Here is a 15,974-nt window from a genome sequence, read left to right on the forward strand (position 1 = left end):
GTTTATGACGTTCATACTCGTCACGAAGGAATGGCAACATTTTGTGTTTACGACGTTTATGCTCGTCGATAACAGCAAACTGGTTAATTAAATGCATACAAATCAGTAAAAAGAAAGTAAAAAGAAAGAAATCAAAATTGTATGATGTGTGCTTTTAAAATTGGACTAAGTTACTTGAATATTTTGAAGACGTTAAAGAGGCTAGTTTACTGTACAATGATTCAAATACATTTCTTTAATTTTGCTACTACCTGGAATGACAAAAAATTCCCGGTGACAATTTCACACTGTTTTCAAGTTCCAAAGTATATTTTTCTGTCATTTTTAGGAAAATTGATCTCACTTTACGATTTTCATCTTTTTGATACGAAGCATATATGTATATCTATTATTATCAATGAAAAAATTATATAACGTAATATGACAATATTCGTTACGAAAAAAGCAATAGCAAAATTCAAAGAGAGTATTTTAGTCATTGTACAGTAAATTTTCTCCAATTGTCCCTCGGCTTGTAAACAAAAGTGGACAATTTGGGAAGAGGAGATACGATTATCCGATCATTGCGGCTCCTTTTTATAATTTAGCGACAATCAAAACGATACTCCAACGCTCGATAATCGGTAACTGAGTTTCGCAGGGTGTCTCAAAAATACGTATCAATACTCGAGGAGGCCGCAGTTTTGAGTTGTAAATGACTAAAGAAAACATTCGAAATACGTGCCTGAATATTAAAACCTTTACGCGCCTCAACAATAACTTCAAATCCAATTTTTATCGCGAGATTTCCATAACATCTTTCTCTCTTGCGTTTTGCTCGTAAACATTGGATAAGATCAAGAAGTGGTGAAGAATGTAGTTGCGTGAGTCGAGACACGTGACGGACACTTTTAAACACTTTCCTATTTCACTTTCGTCTCGAAAAGTAAGGTGCTTATAGGATACTTGTTCGTACGAATTTGTTTACTTATTTCAGCGTGTAGATGCAGCTCCTTAACAGATTGTAGACAATTCGGCAATTTGACAAAGTCTGGGCATAAGAACACGAGTTAAACTCGTGACCGGTCATCAATGTGTTAAGTATTGCCACGTATCTCCGAGACAGCCCGTATAATTACTAGTTTAGAATCAACCTGGAAAGAGAAAATGATCGGGCTTTCCTTTTTCATCGCTCTAAATTAAACGAACAACTTCGCCAGATTCTAATTAGTCGTGCAGTCAATTAAGTCCGAAAGGAAAAAGCAACAAATTTCATTCGTATCGTCGGATGCTTCGCCGGTGTGTCGTTTCGAAAGCTAATCGATCGACAAATTCGTAAAACGAACACGCGAGTCCCGGGAGATGTTGAACCTCTTCAATTGGAAAACGTAGCGTGCACTTTCCTCCGTCTGTAGTTTCTTTTCTCGAGTTCGATATCTTCATGAATAATGCGCGCGCCGCGCGCGTCACTTTGAATAATTCCTTGCACTTTTCAACCAGTCGTCTCCGTTTTGTTTTCTATTATTCCGGAGAAACGATTCCGAATAAAACAACACTAAATTTAGTCACCGTTGGAGGGGGGGGGGGGGGGAGGATTTGCGAACTCTGGAATCTTGGGAATCTCGTGATCGACCGGAAATTTTCTGGTTCCGCTATATTATTAATTATACCACGGATTTGATGCGTTCGTGATAAAAATTAGTAGATCGAATAGAAACGACGGTGAAAGTATTTTCAGATTTTCAAAATGCTGTTGCATTATTTCCATCTGATTTAGAAACGAAATAAATACCTGTGTAGCTTCTGTATCTTGCAATGACAACAATTTTCATATTTTCTTTTTCCATGAAAATCCGCAGCCCGATCGCAATTATAGAAATTCTGTTACAACTTCAACAACTTCACCACGGTTAGTTAATTATTCATACATTAGCGATTCGCATTTTGCCGCGTCGACTTTTGCAATCAACTGTACGTCAATGTCTGACGGCGCTGCGCGCTTTTATCCTCTCTCGCTATCGTTTCAAATGTTGAGTCACGCGTCAGCAATTAATTCTCGCGAATTTTCGAACAGAAAATATTTCGAAGGTGGATTGTCCCTGTGATCAATGCTTGCGCCGACCGTATTTGGCAACCGGTTCTCGCAGTTTTTGCGCAAGACTCGGCTGGTACGGTGAAAAACTATTGCCGTTTCACCAGCAATGCCGCGAAAGCAAGCGAAATGGCGTTAGTAAGAACCGAAGAACCTCGAGAAAAGACCATGATCTAAAATACTATTTTCCTGATTAATTTTCTTGCTCTTTTCTCTCTCTCTCTCTCTCTCCCTCTCGCTCGCTCGCCCGGAGACATTGTTGCGCGAAGTAAAAGCCGTTTTTATTGGAGAAAGTGACTGGCAAACTGCATCGACGGATTGCCTAGCGAGGACCTCTTAAGTTCAAACGGCGAGAAAGGTGGCAATTTCGTAATAAACCTCCCAGCAATATTCAAATCGCCGATAAATCCTCCGATAAAAGCATCAAAATCTATGAGAGTTAAATCTTTCTCTGCAACGCCGCGCTTAATATTATTTTTCAATTTCAATACTATTTTTTATCTTACAAGAGAGAGAGAGAGAGAGAGCATATAAAATCTCTTTCTCCGCCACAGACAAGTGTATCGACCAGCGTATGGAAAATCAGGCGAGTTCAATTAAAAGGAACGAAGATTTCATTTCTGTTCGCAACAAACCTTGCTACGGATAATAATAGTGACGTTAATTCGACGGTAATAAATAGACGGCGGATCTCTATGCAAAATAACAATTTAACCAAGACGATTGTAAGGAACAGAAATTAAACAAAAATGAATTGTTTCTTTGAACCATTCTTATAAGTTCAAAATACTGTAACGGTGTTATTAAATTCTTCTTTTGTGTCTTCATGATTTTATACTTCAGCTACTCATTTTTGCCATAAGTGCGCCGTCATAAAATAGTAGTAGTCCGATATTAACTGACGCATAGTATATGCAATATTCTCTTCACTTTAGGGAAAAGCATGACAGAACATATAACTTGAAATAATAAAAATAAAGGCTCGATGCTTCACTGCAATATAATCTTGTTGCGGATAATAACAGCCACATTAATTAGATGGTAATGACAGGCGAGACACTCTGTATATAGAACGCTAGTTTTCATCTTATGAGAAAGCCAATAAAGACCCTCTTTGCGGCATGTACAACTGCATCGACAGTGCATCGAAAATCTCACGACTTCGATTAAAAGGAATGAACATTTAATTACCGTTTGACATATATCTTGCTACGGATAATAACGGCGACGTTAATTTGATGGTAATAGCAGACGAGACACTCTGTATATATGGAACGCTATTTTTCATCTTACGAAAAAACAAATAAAGTCCATTTCTGCATAATATACAAGTGCATTGACCATTGCATCAGGAAACACTGTAATTCGATTAAAAGGGATGAAGATTTAATTTTTCTCTGCGATATATATCTCTGTGTCGGTGTACTAATTTCAACTTATTAAAAATAATACAGAAAGAAGTTAAATTATTATTATTAAGCTGATGTTATAATTATAAAATATATATTTAAATTATTATTAAATATTACTATTATATATATTATATTATTTACTTATTATTATTATAATATTATATATATTATTATTATTAAATATATATATTAAAATTTATTAAAATTATTATTAAAATTATAATTAAGTTAAATTATCAGCACACATCGTACAACCGATGCACAAAATTTTTATTTTGCATAAAGATCCGCTGTGTAACAATAATAGACATAATTGCATCCTATGAAAAAGCCAATGAGGACTCTTTTTATACCATGTACAAGTGCATTGACCAAGTGCATCGAAAATCGCACGACTTCAATTCAAGGCAATGAAGATTTCATTTTTGTATATTGCAACATATTTTGCTACGGATACCAATAGTAACGTTAATCAGATGTGAATAACAGGCGGGACACTCTGCACACACACACATACACACACGCGCGCAACGTTATTTTTCATCTTATGAAAAACTGAATGAAGTCTCTTTCAACACCGTGTGCAATTGTATTGCGGACCCGTGCAACGTCCATCGGCTGTCCTGACGAAACGAATCTCTGTACCTACATAGATACGTGTCTGGTTAGGTCGCGTGATATGGAGTGCAATTAGTATTCCAGAAGAATGGGCAAGCACGCACGTAAGATTTTCGCTGAGGAACTGCCAATGAATCAGTCAATGCCAGTGCGGGCGTATAGCGAGTGCGAAGACCCGCGTCGTCGAACGAATCACCTATTTCATCTCGTGTTTATATTATGACGCGAATTAATGAACTCCGCGGTATTCGGGCCGACGCTCGGCAATCGTGTCAAGGCTTTCGAGGACGAGAGATTAAAAAGAAAAGAAAAAAAGAACAGGCTCCTAACGAGAGTTATTTCGTGCATGATGTATTTAGAAGCGCGCAGCTCTTTCCGGGAAAAAAAAACAACGAATATTTTATGGACGCATGAGTTCTCGTAATGTGCCTAGGTCACGCATCAGATATCAAATAGTCGTTGCACTCCTTTCAAACAATGTGCTCGGCTCCACAACTTCCTCAAGTTTCATTGCGAAACCGATAAAACTAAAAATACTGCAGCCGGTTTTCTATAACAATTTCCACAGAGAAAAATGTTCTCCAAAGTCGCTTCGTTCGCCGATTCGACAATCCGCTTGCCTAATCGGTGATCCGCGTTCCATTATCGACGCGTCATTCGATACCCCAACGAGGCTATATTGTTGCAATGTTAGCGAAACGTTGATATGACTTTCTCCGAAAAGCAATTATTGCTTTATGGGAATCTCTCAACAATGCGAACTGTCGTAACCTAATAAATTCGAATCTTACTGATGAATTGTTGATTTTATGTGTTTATTACGAAAATGGGTCAATTAAATAACATTAAATGTTAGCAGCAAATAAAAAAATTAAAAAATGCTGTTGCATTATTTTCGACTCGTTAAAATGATTAACAAAATAAATAAATATCTATGTAGTAGCTTGCAATTAGTGCAGACAATTTTCATTTTGCATGAAATGCAAAATCTTTGATTTCGTGTAGTTAGTGATCAAATTAGTTGTTTTTAGCTTGGGGATTGGAATAAAGTTGGGAAACAGATACGCTTGACCTTTTCAATCTAGAATCCATCTTATTTCACCTCTATCTTATTATTTAAGTATTTTGCTGTGTATGCAATAGTACTTTCTATTTCTACAGTGGTGTGAATGATTACAGACTCGGGATAAGTTTTACAGTTTTAGCGATATTTAGAACTTAAAAAAACATCACATTTGTATATTTCCATATTAAAAATAACAGAGAAAATAGAAATGTACAAATATGGTTGGTTTTGGTTTTCGTTTAAATATCAGTAAAAATGTAAAAAGTTATTTTCAGTATATAATTATTCATAGCACTGTGGGTGGCTTGCTTCAGTTGAGACATCTTGTATATTTTAAGAAAACAAAAAGAAAAGATTAAGAAAATATCATATTTATATGTTTCTATATTAGAAAATACAAAATAGAAATATACAAGTATGATATTTTTTCAAGTTTTCGATTAGATATTGAGGCTATTATTATGCACTATCTTGTTTTCAGTACTTTGCGTTGCATTCACCTTGTTCATTACTGAAAATGTCCATCTATCTTGGTGTTTATTTAGCTCTCCATTTTTTCTGTACTTCATCTTGCTCTCTTCTTGAAGTACTTTCTGTCGATCTTGTTCTCTACTTGAAGTGCTTCTTGCCTGCCTTATCTTCACCTATATTACTTCTTCTGTATCTTGCGTTGCATCTACCTTGCCGTTTACTGAAGATGTTCTCTATTTATTTTATCCTACATCTACTTTGTTCTTCAAACATTTTGTAGCCTATTTATCTTGCTCTTTAAACGTCTTGCACTCTGTTTTGTCATTCGTTTAGATCTCCATTTATTTCGTACTGTATCAATTTTGCCCTTCACTCTAAATGTTTTCTATCTTCCTTCCCCTCCATCTACCTGTTTTCTGAGTATATTGCGTTGCGTCTATTTTATCCTGCATCTATCTTGTTCTTCAAACATTTTGTAGCTTATCTATCTTGCTCTTTAAACGTCTTGCACTCTGTTTTGTCATTCATTTAGATCTGCATTTATTTTGTACTGTATCAATTTTGCCCTTCGCTCTAAATGTTTTCTATCTTCCTTCCCCTCCATCTATCTGTTTTCTCAGTATATTGCGTTGCGTCTACCTTGTTCTCTATCTATCTTGTCCCGATGTCTCTTGCACTATACATTGCTATCTAGTTATTTAAATCTGCATTTATATTCTACTCTATCTACCTCGTTTTTCCTCTATCTCGTCTCCTCGGTGCAGAGTGTCCTGAGACTGCTGGGTGGGCGTGGTTTGGTAGCTCTCTCTCTCTAGGAGCCAGGGCAGCGCTCTACAGGGCAAGATCTGTGACCACGCGTGCTCTAGGCAGACAACGTGCCTATTGAAGGAAATCTTGCTGCCGAGAGCGTCACTGGAGGCTACCATGCTATAGCAATAAGTAAGATTGTAGCGGTAGAGTCGGAAATACATGAGCCAACCCCTTTCCCCCGATAGGTTATACACGTGCTTAAGCACGTACCCCCCAAAGGATGCCAATATTCTCGGCCAGCAACGTTCCGGATCCAACAATTTAATCACAACCTGCCAAAATATCAACTTCATAAGCCGTTTTACTCCTCGGGGACGAAATCAATTATAAACATTTATCGGTTGAATAAAACGAAAATAAAAATAACTATTCGAACGTGGCGGTCGCGACTGCTAGGGGCGAGCGCTACGACACCTTATTCGACGCGATTCAACGTGTCACCGTGAGATGTTCTCGTAATAGTTAAAGAGATTTCCTGTCCAGCGAGACGAATAAGCTGGAACCAGAGGCTTCGAAATTCAATAACACTCAGATACGCGTCGCGCTCTCGCTTCTCGTTGAAATCTTATAAAATTACTGTAAGAAAATCTTGTAATTCCGATCTTATTCCCGGTAATCCGGATCAATGCAATTTTAATCGGTAATTATCTGGAACCGCCCAGACATACTATCGCGTACGACTTACGAGGGAACCCCGGCGATCGATACAAGCCGATTTTGTTCAGAACACCCGCCAAGAATTTACCCATAATTCGTTCGTTTCCGTTTTTGATACTTATTTATTTATTTATTTATTTACGGATAGAAGAACCCATTGATTAAGCAGTAAATATTACAGTGACAGACTAAACTTGAATAGAGATATTACGTAGAGAAGATTTGAGCACGGAAGGCGAATTATCGAAAATAAACGTTGTTTTGGCAAGCATAAATACGACTGCAACAGATAAAGATCCCGTAACAAGTGCGACGATGTTCGACGTGCAACAGTTCATGGTGACGAAGATTTCTACCGAGCACATTCGGTTTAAATTCTTCGGTGATATTTTAAGGGTAAAAATTAGCCCATTTATCCGAACCGGCCCTCCTACTTATAAATCGCAAGCGACATGTCCAAAAACAGATCAAATAAAGTTGAATTATATTTTTGAGCCCATAAACCTGTGCAAACATATTTCTTTTTTTTTTTAGAAAAAAATCACTTTTCTACGGAAATGAGTAAATCATGACTTTTAAAATATACAAACCCCTATGTAGAAAAGCCACTTCGGATATAAGAGCATTGTTTCCCCTTTTAAAATAAAAACACGGAGAGATCGAAATGCGGCTAAATTCTTAAGTCTATTAACCCTCCGTCTACTGCGCCGGAGTCGGGACGAGCAACAGTGGGGAGGACCGCAAATATGTATGTACTTATGTCTTTTCCTAATTATTTTGTATGAGTTGTAAATAATACCATAATGTTTTTAATGTTTCGAAATTTGCTATACTATTTACTTTTCATTAAATTTCATTTACTTTACAGTTCATATACTATTTACTTTGCATCATTTTTTGCCTTCGTGCCTAAAAACTCTGAAGACTTTTCGCAAAAGAAAGTTTATATAATATCAAAATATAGTATCCGATGAATACGTCGGAATAGAAATTCCAGGATATTTTGAGCCGATTTGTTTTTAAAACCTTATCCGAAGTTTAGGAAAATAAAACGAACTTAATTATTTCATTTCGGCTCAATTATTATATTGCCTGCAAGTATTATAACAATTTTACAGATTAATTACAATCATATAACCCCCGGCAATCATTTTCTACAAAGATTACTTCGTAACGTGGCCTTTTGTTCACCGAACAATGTAAACAAACTGCGTTGCGAATTAACGTACCATTCGATCTTCCGAATATTCGCTCGGAGAACTCTCGCTTGAAATTAAACTCTTGCTGAATTTTTTGATCATTCTGTTCCTAAATATGATTATTTAAACATTTTAACACATCATGCACATAGTTTTGAATAGATGCGACGCAGTGATTTTCTTTTTTGAATTTTCTCCATCGACGGCGTCGTTCAAAAAATGAATTTCGTGTCAGGATCCGCAAGGTGATCATCGTGATACGCCACGTTATGGAAACTGCATAACTGGTTTTCCTTGTAATTTCATCTTTTCTCGTGTTACCGTCGGATTCCTGTTACATAATGCCACCGCAATGGTCACACGAGCAGACCAATGAAATCCTTGAGCAACGGAACATCCAGGTATCTTTTCGCCGCATTCGAAGGAAAATGCATCCGTGGCGCTGCTCGCCAAAGCGAGCCTGATTTTAGTACGGCCGCCGCCAGATTCCAAAGTGAATTCTGTAACAGTTTCCCTTTCTCGCGATGCGCGATATAGACGCGCGCGTGCAACGTGTCATTGCTTTTGTGCCTCGATTTGAAAGCTGCATCTCGCGCTGAATATTTATGCGACGCGACAGCACGAAATCGCTTTAGCATGATGCGCGCAAGCTTTTGCCGTGCGCACGTGGACGGAAAAAAAAGGGAACATTTTCACGCGCCGTCACTCGAAATATGCTCGACGTGCGCGACGAGTCGCGAACTATTAATTCTTTTGGCTGGCGCGCGGGATCGATAAGATCGCCGATTAGTCTTGTGCAGCGGCCACGTGGTGTATGTATTAGTCGGCGTGCTGTACGTACGTGCACGTTGAATAATAGAAATATTTATTGTTCATCGATCGCGCGGTACGATGGTATCCGATGAATTACATTGCTGGCGCGAACCGGGTTCGATCGTCGCGGAACTATTAAGCCTTTTCGAGTTCTTTAACTGGAAGCCGTACAAATTCCACGCCGGTGAAATAATAGCATTACCGCCGCAACATGGCGGTAGACTTATTTTTGTTTTAAATGTTAAGCGACTATTTGACGAAAAATTTTTATTGCAAAAGAGTTCGAGAAAAGCATCCTTGCGACTAGGAAGCTGTTCTTGAATTTGTTTGTTACAGATAGCATCGATTTGTTGTAATAATTCGAAGATACAAAATTGCTCGTTTTTTTAATATCGCAACAGGTGATGATCGTTAAAATTTGTTGTGTAAATAAAACTGAAAATGTAAAGCGAAAACATACAAATATAATGTGTTTTCGAAGGTAATAAGGTAATAATGTATATATAATTTGAACACAGCGATAAAACAAACCGTAAATGGTTTTGAAAGATAATTAATGTAGATCGTTGGAAATTACCATTTTCGGTATCGTACAAATTTAAGCTATCTATTTATTAATAATTTGGCTACTGTACAATATTAACATTGTACGTTTAATACTTTATATTAAATACCTTGTACTAAGTGTACATTTTAATACGGTGCTTTAAATACTTCTTCTTAAACGTACAAGATAAGATCATTGCTAAAAAGGTAATCTTACGTATCTGAAAAACTACTCGATTCCACAATCGAAGCTAGTTTTCAAGTGTATTGAACTTTTGCCTACGCCAATTTTTCAAATTTAATTTTTTCTTTTCATATAACATCATTATTATTCATACAATCGTATCATCTTATTCATATAATCATTTACATCATCCTCTGTCTACAGCGTCAAATACGGACACTCAACCTTCCGAGAATTTACGCAACATCGTCGATTGTTTGTATTTCCGCAATTAACGCATTACCATATTTTCGAGGTTTTCTAACCTAAGAAGCCGGTAGTAAGAACGGTCGAAAACTTTCGAGCAGCTTCGTTTTAGCGCACAAACGATCCGAGCCGATTCAAATAAACGGTAAGAACGTTCGTGAAACGTTTCGGAACGAAAGAGTATGAATAACGTGCAGTCCTTTCCGGCAGACTTAATTCGCCGTGCAATCTGTTTGTCCGGGAGTGTATGCCGGCGTGTCTGTCCGCCGGAACGGACCGGACGGGAAGACGCAGTCGTTTCTCCCGCGATTAGGATCGTTGGCGCGTCCCCTCCCCGCTCCGCGGCACGGCTTCGACAACCCCTAAACACTCGACCGCGTGAGCATCGATCCCTCTCGGGATTCCCGTGTACGGAAGGATTCGGAGAACCACTGACCTTGAGCTTGTCGTAGGTTGTGTCGAGCTCGAGACGGTGTACGAACGGGTTCAGGATGTCAGCGCCGAGGGATGCGGTATCCACGTCCTCTTGCTTGTTCCGCATTTTCCCGTTTGTCTCGTCCATGTTTCTCCGCGCCGGAGAAAACGAGGGAGAGGGACAAAGGGAGAGAGAGTGCACGAGTGCGCGCGAGAGAGCGGTGGCCGTGGGGTGGGACGAGACCAGATCAGAGTCGCACGGTTTAGCTGCTCGGTCGAGAGTCACGCACTGTGTTGGCCGCGAAACGTCGATACGAATCGGCCAGGTGAGAAAGTTCCAACGTTATGCTCTCGATGTTTCCTGCCACACTGTCCCGATACACGGTCGAAGGTGTTGTACAGCGGGGAAGGAAAAAGAAACGGAGGCAAAGAGAGAAAGAGAGAGAGAGAGAAAGAGAGGAAGAGTGAGAGTGAGAAAGGGGAGTTTTGATTAGCCGTGATGAGACATCCTTGCACGCGAAAGGGTTGTTGGTCGACGGTACACTGTGCTCTCGCGGTTCGTTCGACCGAACAAACCGGCCAAGCGCTCTCCCGACCGTTACCGAACTCTACCGAACACTCGGGGATACTGTCAGATGCGTGCGCAGTGCGCACCGCGTCGCCTCGTCGAAAGTTCCCTCGGCCTCCCATCCGACCACCCCCAACGAGCACGAGCCAAGGACGTACACGTTCGGTCCCGTGCCCTCTTCTATTTTCGAATAATTCCGTCCTCGATTGATTCGAATTTTCCATACGATCGAAAAGCGAATTGCTGCCTTTACTCGATATGCGTTATCTACCAATTTTGCTACTTTTCAGGATATTTTAAAATATTTAGCAATGCTGGAACATTCTATATACTTCCAAATGTAATTCCGTTAATTTGTACACAACGATACATCGTTGTCGACACTACGCCTGAGAAAATGATGTTATGTTAGCAATTTTATATTAAATGACAGTTATACTTCTTATTTCTTTTTCCTTTAAGAATTTTCAAATTGTCAACTTTTACAAAATTGTTATTGGTCGGCGCTAAGAGGGATTGAAATAATTTTATTAATTTAAAGGCTCAGCTTTTGGAAGACAGTACAGTTAGTCGTGGAAAAACGGTTGACGAAATTAGTATGCGATTATGTATAATATTAATGTTGAATGCTAAGAAATATTAATCGTCGATTGTATGTGCGTCGATAAAGTATACGGTCGTTGGTTCGTACGGAGAAATATTAATTTTGGAAAATTGAACGGTTCGTGCTTGTACAAAATCGTAGAATTCGTGTCAATTAAAATGATCGGGAATTATCGAACAAAGTTTATTTATACAAGGATTTCGTACCGCGCGCAGCTGTAGGTTGGCTTAGTTTCGAAGTTCCCGTTGTCTTATTTTCAAGGTATTGACTGTTTAAAGATTAATATACTAATCGCGATCCATAATTTCGTCCTATGTCAAGGTAGGGTAAAGTTGCAGGTTTCAAGTATTATGGAACAATTCGAATCGAAGTCGAATAACGTTTCGTGAAGATTTTACATTTACGTCTTGTGTTATTTACAGGCAATCAAAAGTTGCACGCTCATTTCTCATTTCTATTATTATGTTGTATTCTCAGCGTTTTCATTTTTCCTCGATCATTCTGGTCTCTTAACATAAATATGAAAGATGACGCAATATTCATTAAATTTGACTGCATTCAGGCTTACACGAAGCTACGAAAATTACTGTAACATAGAACGATAACGTAAAACGCGTACTAGCTACTCGAATATGTGGTTGGAGGACGTATATAGCAATGAATTACACCGTTTAATTGGAGCAGAATGATTAATTGTCTATTCATTATTTTTTCTTGCATAGATGCTCACGCGCGATCTTATTAGAGCACATTAAAAAGAGCAACCGTGTTACGAAGTTTTTACAATCGACCAAACGTATTATACATATCCACTAGGTTGCGTTAGTATTAATGTTCGTATTGCGCCGGTAAACATTCGCCCATATCGAAAGTCATTCGAACATGTGCGAAGTTCTTCCAACGGCGCTTACTTCAAGCAACGTATTCCAAATGTAGTAATATCTGGTAACGTGGTGCTATGAATTAACCTATAAATTATGGCAACGGAACTGCACAAAGAGTTAATTGGTTATTTCACGCAACTGGAGAAAGTCGACTGCAAATGGAAGGAATTATCGGAGGAAGCCAAACGGCCGCTGCACGCGTTAAAAAATCAATTGGAGCAACTTCGCCTCGTTACAAGGTACCGTCTGCTTCCACGTTGTTATTCGGACAAGTTTCCAGAACGGAAACTCGACGAACAATTCGAAACCGGCGTGAACGCTCGATACGGCAGAGAGCTCACCGATTCACAAACAGATGTCGTTGCCTTACAGCGAGGGTGTCGATAACGCAATTTTCTGCAATACGGACGAGACACACGGACGATTGATTTATAAAATTCTCCTAGGAATCGACAACGAAATTACATTGCTTCTGGATATTTCGACGCGTTTCAATAACGTCAATCAAGTAATTAATTTTCCTACGTAACATTTCTTTTTTTCACCTTGAATCGAATTTACCGTTTCATCATCGTCGACTAGTCGAATAAGTAATATTATCGAGAAGACGAAGTTAAAGATTTTCTTGCAAATTTTCTGTCCGAGTCTCTCGATCGAATGTTCATTTCAGAGTCTAAGGTCCCGTTATAAAAATTTGGAAGACGCTCGCAGCAAGGTTTCGTTGAACGACGACGCGATGAAAGAGTTGGTCAATGGGACTCCGTACAGGCCGAGGTTGAATCTACTCTTAAAGTGTGCTATGGATGGACTAAACTATTATCACGATTTGTATCCTTTAATAGCATCGGTATTGTCCGTTCGATGTTTCTCTATACCCGACGCGATCATTTTCTTGAATTCGTATGAAACGTAGATACCTTCGGATCCACGGAAGCATCAATCACTATAATTGGAGGAACGATGAGATGGCGGAAGATTTGACAAACTTGTTCGTCGAGGACAGATTTAAAAGAGAACGAATCGATCGTGAGCACTTATCCTTGATTAATATTCTACTTAATTAGCGGTTCCATCGCTAACTTATATTATGTATATTTCAGAGATATTGGCCATCACACAGTTCCTAATAAAGGAGACTGTTCGTTGAGCAATACTCTTCCGCGAACCTTTTGTACAGCAATCGTTTTACAGCAACGTCTTTCTTACGAAAATTTATAAAATAAAATTATTTTTGTCTCCAATTTCTTTCGTCTTCTTTTCCCACGCCTTGAAGCGGTGCAGCAGATAAAAACATCCTCTGTGATAAATCAAGAAACCAACTGTTCGGGTGTGAACGTGTTATAAAATTCAATAAGAGTTTTGCATTCCTTAAGCCTGCGATTCGAATAATGCATAAATTGTGTAATGTGCTGTATTTTTTTGTAACTAATGCCATGCGGCGTAAATGGATCAAAGTAATTCTGTCAATGTTGCAAGAATGTTAAGTCGGACACACAATAATTTGATTAATCTCCATGAATATTCTTTATCCAGATTCTAACGCGTTAACAGCGCCGATTTCGAAATAGGTATGACACGCGTATTGCTTCGAGCATTACGGAATCTGTCCCGCCAACGACGTGTTGTACCACTTGTCTGATTAAAGACGGGTTTCTCCACCGTCGCTGCGACTAATCCCTTATGTTTGCAACTTACGACAAGTGTCGCACTAGTATTACGAGCCGATGGCTATCGAAGCACCGTTAAACGATGACGTTTCGTTAAAATTACAGTCTCACGCATAAAATGAACGTCGCGAACGACGTTCGTGACAAATTCGAGGGCGAATCGATCGGACAGTGTTTTCGCTCGAACCAAATCGACAGCTGTTCGCCGGTAAACGAAATTATCCTGCAATTTTCATCCGGCACGGAAACTTGAACGCTCGTTGATTGTCTGTCACCATGAAAGCATGTTTAATCGAAGCGAGCGTTAGCACAGGACGATATTAACGGTGATCGCATTATTGTCACCGACCGTTTACCCTCTTCACCTGATTTCTGCGTAACGCGAACAGCTGTTAATGCGAGGGAGCGACCGCTTGCCAAAGAACAATTTCCCTTACGTAACGACGTCGGCGCCGACACACGGGAAAAATAGGCCGGTGCTTCGTCCTAATTTTTTTTACGTCACATCCTGTTTAAAATCGCGCTTCTATACGGACCGGACGAATATACGAACTTCGTATCGATTCAGTTTTCGTAAAGGTCAAACGCTTCGACTTGATCATTCAGAATGCGTGGTCGTGTCCTCACGCCTACAGATCAAAAGCTGCACGGAAATACCTGTACGAACGAGTCTGTACGCCGCATCGGCATCCTTGTAATTCACGAAGCATTGTAAAACAAGAATATCTTTTGGTATCTTTTTAGAACTCGCGGTACGAAAACTGTTTCAAATTATAATAAAGTATAAAGCATAATATAATATAACGCGCGATTCGAAATTGCGGTGTTAAAATCGCGGCGAACACTCCATCGGCCCTTTTAGACTCTACGAACCTCAATGAAAAATTCGCTTTGGGCAACCGCACCTCGAGCTGCGAATTAAGTTTTAAAGGTGCACGAAGAATCGTATAATAAACCGTATAATGTGCCGCCGATGCAAATACTGCGGCCAAGAATTGCGAAAAACAAGTTAACAATCTTTTACACCGAACATGATCAGAGAATTGTGCAAGCAAGCAACTCGAAGCAATTTTATCCGAAAGAAGAAGAATTCGAAACAATTCCATCTGAAAGCCAAAGAATTCGTAACAATTTCTTCTGAAATGCAAAGAACTCGGAGCTGTTTCATCTCTAAAAGCCAAAAAATTCGAAACAATTTCATCTGAAAGCCAAAGAATTCGTAACAATTTCTTCTGAAATGCAAAGAACTCAGAGCAATTTCATCTAAAAGCCAAAGTATTCGAAGCAATTTCATCTGAAAGTCAAGGAACTCGAAGCAATTTCATCCGAAAGCCAGAAAACTCGAAACAATTTCGTCTGAAAGCTCTGAAAAGTCGAAGTAATTTCGTCTGAAAGCCAAAGATTCGTAACAATTTCTTCTGAAATGCAAAGAACTCGGAGCAATTTCATCTAAAAGCCAAAGAATTCGAAGCAATTTCATCTGAAAGTCAGGGAACTCGAAGCAATTTCATCCGAAAGTCAAAAAACTCGAAACAATTTCGTCTGAAAGCTCTGAAAACTCGAAGCAATTTCGTCTGAAAGCCAAAGAATTCGTAACAATTTCTTCTGAAATGCAAAGAACTCGGAGCTATTTCATCTAAAAGCCAAAGAATTCGAAGCAATTTCATCTGAAAGTCAGGGAACTCGAAGCAATTTCATCCGAAAGTCAAAAAACTCGAAACAATTTCGTCTGAAAGCTCTGAAA

At 39.0% G+C, this 15,974-nt stretch overlaps 2 protein-coding genes across 3 annotated transcripts in view; one reads left to right on the top strand and one right to left on the bottom strand.

The window, feature by feature from the left end:
- LPCAT (lysophosphatidylcholine acyltransferase) overlaps positions 1–11,147 on the bottom strand; it is a 40,419-nt gene extending 29,272 nt beyond the window's left edge. The window contains exon 1 of one of the 2 annotated variants that reach the window (XM_033473010.2): positions 10,530–11,147. In XM_033473010.2, the coding sequence (XP_033328901.1) occupies positions 10,530–10,655 (126 nt within the window). In that variant the 5' untranslated portion in view covers positions 10,656–11,147. The remainder of the gene's footprint in view (positions 1–10,529) is intronic. The other variant, XM_033473009.2, reaches the window with a different exon arrangement.
- Positions 11,148–12,110: 963 nt separating this feature from the next.
- On the top strand, positions 12,111–13,804 carry LOC117221793 (uncharacterized). The gene is made up of 5 exons (XM_033473011.2): positions 12,111–12,802; positions 12,936–13,071; positions 13,234–13,391; positions 13,477–13,589; positions 13,664–13,804. Exons 1-5 carry the CDS (start codon positions 12,657–12,659, stop codon positions 13,708–13,710), a joined length of 600 nt encoding a protein of 199 aa, XP_033328902.2. The 5' UTR covers positions 12,111–12,656; the 3' UTR covers positions 13,711–13,804.
- The last annotated feature ends 2,170 nt before the right edge of the window (positions 13,805–15,974 follow it).

This window comes from Megalopta genalis, chromosome 7 (genome assembly GCF_051020955.1).
Source record: "Megalopta genalis isolate 19385.01 chromosome 7, iyMegGena1_principal, whole genome shotgun sequence".
NCBI classification, from domain to species: Eukaryota; Metazoa; Arthropoda; class Insecta; order Hymenoptera; family Halictidae; genus Megalopta; species Megalopta genalis.

Excerpts from the sequence above, each read along its gene's own strand:
- LOC117221793 (XM_033473011.2), top strand. The coding sequence starts at position 12,657 with ATGGCAACGGAACTGCACAAAGAGTTAATTGGTTATTTCACGCAACTG. Across the intron at positions 13,392-13,476 it reads CTAAACTATTATCACGATTT|ATACCTTCGGATCCACGGAA; the intron begins GTATCCTTTAAT and ends TATGAAACGTAG. Across the intron at positions 13,590-13,663 it reads TAAAAGAGAACGAATCGATC|AGATATTGGCCATCACACAG; the intron begins GTGAGCACTTAT and ends TGTATATTTCAG.